Source organism: Arachis duranensis, chromosome 5, assembly GCF_000817695.3.
Source record: "Arachis duranensis cultivar V14167 chromosome 5, aradu.V14167.gnm2.J7QH, whole genome shotgun sequence".
Taxonomy (NCBI): Eukaryota; Viridiplantae; Streptophyta; class Magnoliopsida; order Fabales; family Fabaceae; genus Arachis; species Arachis duranensis.
This window is the reverse complement of record NC_029776.3, coordinates 88101068-88106943: the sequence shown is the minus strand read 5'-3', so window position 1 is coordinate 88106943 and position 5876 is coordinate 88101068. Positions and strand designations below refer to the sequence as shown.

The window sequence follows — 5876 nt, the reverse complement described above, 5'->3', positions numbered from 1 at the left end:
GGAGACGTGAGCCAAAGAGAGAGTTTGTTGTCGTGCTTCGCCACTGCCACCGCTGCTATTGACCTCGCCGCCACTTTGCGTTCTCGCCGCCTCGCCACTACACCTCCCTGTTTCTGTTTCATGCTTTGGCTTCTACTTCTTGCTTCGCCTTTTACTTCTTACTTCGGTCTCTGCTTTCTGCTTCTACTTGAGTTTCTGCTTTTGCTTCTGTATCTGCTTCTATTTCTGTTTCTACTTCTAATTCTGATTTTGATTTGTTATTTTCTAATTTTATTGTTGTTGTGTGTTGATTTGATTGTTGAATTTGATGTTGTTGTTTCTAAATTTGAATAATGTGTTATTGTTGGTGTTTTTGAATCTGATTATTAGTATTTGATGGGAGTAAGGGAGGTGGTGGTGGTGGAGGATATTTTTTTTTCTGTAAAAAGTTAAAAGGATGATTTTAATATGAAATAAAACGTTTGGGACGATTTTAAATAAAAAATAACATTGGAGACAAATTTGATTTTGATCCTAAACTTTAGGAACAAAAACAATACTTATTCCTTGGATTAATAGAGTGTAGCCAATTTATTTTTATACGGCATAACTTAATTTAATAATATATTTTTTTAAATTAACTTTGCAATACTCATAAATAACTACTACAACAATATAAGTATATCTATTTTTATTGAATTAAAATAAATTATTAATTTTAATTATAATCATCTAAATTAGAAATGTATTCAATTTTTGAAAATTTTCTCAATAACTAGATGTGATCAATTATGTATTTATGTAATTAGCTGTACTTTATGTATTTTCGTAAATTTTATATTTATTTAATTTAAATATAAAAAAACCCAATTTTCCTATATTTAAGAGAATTGATATAAATAATATTATGGGATAATTCTTTTATGGCTGTTATTATGTGCTTTTCCCTTTCTTCACGTTGACCCACGTGAGACGTCAATATAATGAGAAACCAACATTAAAATAATTTAAACTTCATTTTGGTGTTATACGAAGAATAATCAAACATCATTTATATATTTATATGTTTTTTAAAAATATTGTCAAACATATGATTTACTCATTTTTCACTCAATTGTTTACTTCTTACTCGCATGTGTGGAAATCAGCGAGTGAAATTTATTTATTTTTGCCAGATAAGAAACCAATTATTGGTTTGTCATTTATGCCAAGGTTGTTTTAGTCGCACTACAATAAATGAACAAAATAGATCTACTTCACTTTTGGTCCGTGTTTACGCGTGCATCTCCTCGATACACTTAATTCAGCTAACTTTCGTGTTTACTCCTTCTAGAAGGCTATTGGTAAGTACAGGAAATTTCACTGAATTATTGTATCTTTACGTTATATTTTAATATTTTTTTTCTATTTTTGTCTTGCATTTAAATTGATATTAAATATTTATTCAATTATATTTCTGTACGTAAATACATAAATTTAATCCTTAGAGAAGAATATCAATAAAAGAGTTGTAAAAGACTTAAATAAAATTTACAACACAAAAATAAAAAAATAAAAAAAAAATTTACAACACAAAATAAATTAGTATATTAATATTATTTTATCAAAATGTATGTAAAGATAAGGCATAACGCTCATTTATTTTGAAAAAAAAATCTAGACCAGTAATTTTATTGAATTTTGGTCAGTATGTAACCAGTAGAAAAATGTGAGTCATTGGATGAAATTTTATACCAATCTTACATCATTAAATCATTATTGATGACTATTTGATAGTTACCAATTACAAAAATTGTTGGTCCTAACATTGCTCTATTTTGAATTACAGTTATTTTTAACGAGGGAGAAGTAAGAGCAAGTTGGTTGTTAGTGGGTACTGGACTAAAATCCAATTAACAAATTAACGGTATAAGTGGGAAACAGGAAATGGTGGCTGTAATAGTAGTTTCTGCCTTTGCACTTTGCACCACTTTCTTCTTCATTGAAATAGATAGTGTCAAAATTTTCACACCAACGCAACAATCAACAAATCCTCCTCATCTTCCATTCTCTCTTTCTCTCTCTCTGTCTCTGTGCGCAGTTTCGGTTACGTTATTGGATGTAGCGCGCAGGCTCTAAGTCCAAGTCTTCTACCCTTCTCCCTTTCCTGAACAACAATAATGACACCACCCTCACGTGACCAATTTCCGTTACTCTCTTCCCTTCTCACCTTCTTCCTTATTTTCAACATTACCAACTCCCTGCTTCACGATCAAGAACACCAACTCCTCCTGAGGATAAAACAGTACTTTCACAACCCACCTTCACTCTCTCACTGGACCCCCTCCTCCTCCTCCTCCTCCTCTCACTGTTCTTGGCCTGAGATCACCTGCAACAACGACGGTTCCGTCACCGGAATAACCCTATCCAACGCCAATCTCAACCAAACAATACCTTCTTTCTTGTGTGACCTCAAGAACCTGACACGTGTCGATTTCAGCCAGAACTTTATTCCCGGCGATTTTCCGATCACTCTCTACAACTGCTCTCAACTTCAATACCTTGATTTGCACATGAACAACTTCGTCGGAGAAGTTCCCGATGACATTGACACGCTGTCAAATTTGCAGTACCTGAATCTCGCTTCGACGAACTTCGCCGGCGACGTTCCGGCGGCAATCGGAAAATTGAAGGAGCTCAGAGTGCTTCGCCTTCAGTACTGTCTTTTTAACGGAACTTTGCCTGATGAGATTGGAGATTTGTCCAATCTTGAATTCTTGGATTTGTCAACAAACACCATGCTTCCTTCTACAACGCTGCCACCAAGCTGGACCAGGTTGAAGAAACTGAAGATTTTTTATGTGTTTGCATGCAACCTGGTTGGTGAAATTCCTGAAACAATTGGAGAAATGGTGGCTTTGGAGGAGCTTGATTTGTCGCAGAACAAGTTAACTGGACAAATTCCAAGTGGTTTGTTCAAGCCGAAGAATCTGAGCATTGTGTACCTTTCGAGAAACAAGCTCTCTGGAACGATACCTGATGTGATTGAAGCATCAAACTTGACCATCATTGATCTAACAAATAATAACCTTACAGGGAAGATACCGAATGATTTCCGAAAGCTCGGAAACTTAAAGGGACTGAAATTGTCTTTGAATAGCTTGTCAGGGGAGCTACCTCAAAGCTTAGGCCATCTGCCAGCTCTGATCGATTTTCGTGTCTTCAGCAACAAGTTATCAGGTACTCTTCCCTCTGACTTTGGCCGCTACTCAAAGCTTGAAATCTTTCTTGCTGGAGACAATGATTTCACTGGAAATCTGCCAGAGGACTTGTGTTATTATGGTGTGTTGCATAATTTAACTGTCTATGAAAATAATCTGAATGGGGAGTTGCCAGAGTCACTAGGAAATTGCAGAACCCTGCAGGAGCTGAAAATTCAGAAGAATGGATTTTCTGGTAGCATTCCTAGTGGCCTATGGACATCTTTCAATTTGTCTAATTTCATTGTGGCGCATAATAAGTTTAGTGGTGAGCTTCCTGAAAGATTGTCTGCGAATATTTCGCGCTTTGATATCGGTGACAATCAGTTTTCCGGTAGAATTCCGGCCGGCGTGTCTTCCTGGACCAATGTGGAATACTTTGATGCCAGCAAGAACAACCTTACTGGAAGTATGCCACCTGGGATCACTGCTCTTCCCAAGCTGCTATACCTCGATCTTCATCAGAACCAGCTCACTGGGCCACTTCCATCAGATATATTATCATGGAAGTCCCTAGAAATTCTAGTTTTGAGCCAAAACAAACTCTCAGGACAAATTCCAGTCTCGATTGGCCGGTTACCAGCTCTTAATATGCTTGACCTCTCAGAAAATCAATTCTCTGGCCAAATTCCCTCTCTACCTTCAACACTCAGCAATTTCAATCTATCCTCCAATCACTTGACTGGGAGGATTCCGAGTGAATTCGAAAATTCTGTATATGCTAGCTGCTTTTTGGACAACTCCGGCCTCTGTGCTGCTACTCGAGTGCTTAACCTTGCTTTGTGTAATTCTAGCCCTCAAAGGCAAACCAAAGGCTCATCTTGGTCTCTTGGTTTGATTATAAGCCTGGTGGTTATAGCCATTTTCCTGGCTTCATTAGCTGCATTCTTGATTACCAGACTTTACAGCAAAAGAAAGCGTGGATTGGACAATTCATGGAAGCTCATTTCCTTTCAAAGGCTGAGTTTCAGAGAATCAAGCATAGTATCATCATTGACAGAGAATAATATCATTGGCAGTGGTGGATACGGTACAGTGTACCGTGTGCCTGTTGATGGATTTGGCTATGTTGCAGTGAAAAAGATTTGGAATAACAGAAAGTTAAACCACAGGCTTGAGAGCTCATTTCACGCAGAAGTTAAGATATTGAGCAATATTCGTCATGGCAACATTGTGAAGTTGTTGTGCTGTATCTTCAATGAGGATTCTATGCTCCTTGTCTACGAGTACCTAGAGAATCATAGCCTAGATAAGTGGCTGCACAAGAAGAGCAAGTCATCATCCATGTCTGGTAAAGTCAATCATTTTTTTCTTGATTGGCCAAAGAGATTGCGAATTGCCATTGGTATTGCCCAAGGCCTAACATACATGCACCATGATTGCTCGCCGCCTGTGGTTCATAGAGATGTGAAAACAAGCAACATACTTTTGGATTCTCAATTCAATGCAAAAGTTGCAGATTTTGGTCTTGCAAGGATGACGATCAAGCCCCTTACCACCATGACAAGTGTTGTTGGCTCATTTGGATATATTGCTCCAGGTGAATATCTTTCCAATCTTCAACATCCCTTGGTAATATTTTTTTCATTGGCAATTAAGTTTAATCTGAATTTCATAATTGAATTGCAGAATATGTTCAAACAACAAAAGTGAGCGAAAAGATCGATGTCTTCAGCTTTGGGGTTATACTATTGGAATTAACAACTGGAAAAGAAGCTAATTATGGAGATGAGCACTCATCTCTTTCAGAGTGGGCATGGCGCCACGTTCAGTTAGGAACCAATGTAGACGAACTGCTGGACACTGATGTCTTGGAGGCTAGTTACAGTGATGAAATGTGCAGTGTTTTTAAACTTGGGGTCATGTGTACTTCACCATTGCCTGCTGGTAGGCCTCAAATGAAGGAGGCTTTGCAACTGTTGCATCGATTCGGTGAAGGATATGAATTTGGAGAGAGGAATATTGGGAAAGATGAAATTATTCCCCTTATTAAGAATTCAAAAACGGAAGCAAGGCTGGATATTGACAATGATAGTGACTAATGAACTTGGTTTTCAAGGAGACGGGGCCTGGGAATCCATCATAATTGATTGCCCCCGTAAGCTGGTGACATAAAAAATATGTAAAGCAACTCAACCATGGTTGAGTAGAAGGAAGAAAGCAGAATCCAGCATTGTACAGAAGATTGTTTTGAGGTAGTGTTGTGAGATTCATCTTTTTACAGTAATGTGTAACATAATGATAGGGGTAGACTTCAAATCATGTTTGCTTATCTAAATTAGAGAAATTTTTTTAGGTGCTGTAACTAGTGTACACATATAGGTGGAGCTTCAATAATATGTTTCCTTCTTCCACAGAAAATAAAACTACCAATGTATTATATTGTGACAAGTTACAATAGCTAGCAATTGAGAACATTTTGGATCCTAGTCACCTAAATCGAACAGTATTGTGAAAAATGGTGCAGGAGCTTTCTCGAATAGTGCAGTGATCTTTATATGCAAGATGGCTGAGAGTGATGTTTATTTCGTTGGAAATAAGACATGATCTCATATTACTTTCATTCAAGTGACGGTTACAACACTAACATGTTATCTGTGGGAAAAATTCCCATTTATATTTTCATTTTAATAGCAGAGTCTAATCGTGTGTTCCTTC

The 5876-nt window shown here is 37.1% G+C and overlaps 1 protein-coding gene across 1 annotated transcript; it reads left to right on the top strand.

Moving 5' to 3' along the window:
• The first annotated feature begins 1925 nt into the window (after nucleotides 1–1925).
• Nucleotides 1926–5871, top strand: LOC107490322 (receptor-like protein kinase HSL1). Its single transcript, XM_016111100.3, has 2 exons — nucleotides 1926–4758; nucleotides 4848–5871. The coding sequence occupies exons 1-2, from the start codon at nucleotides 2139–2141 to the stop codon at nucleotides 5258–5260; spliced, it is 3033 nt and encodes a 1010-aa protein (XP_015966586.1). The 5' UTR covers nucleotides 1926–2138; the 3' UTR covers nucleotides 5261–5871.
• Nucleotides 5872–5876: the final 5 nt, after the last annotated feature.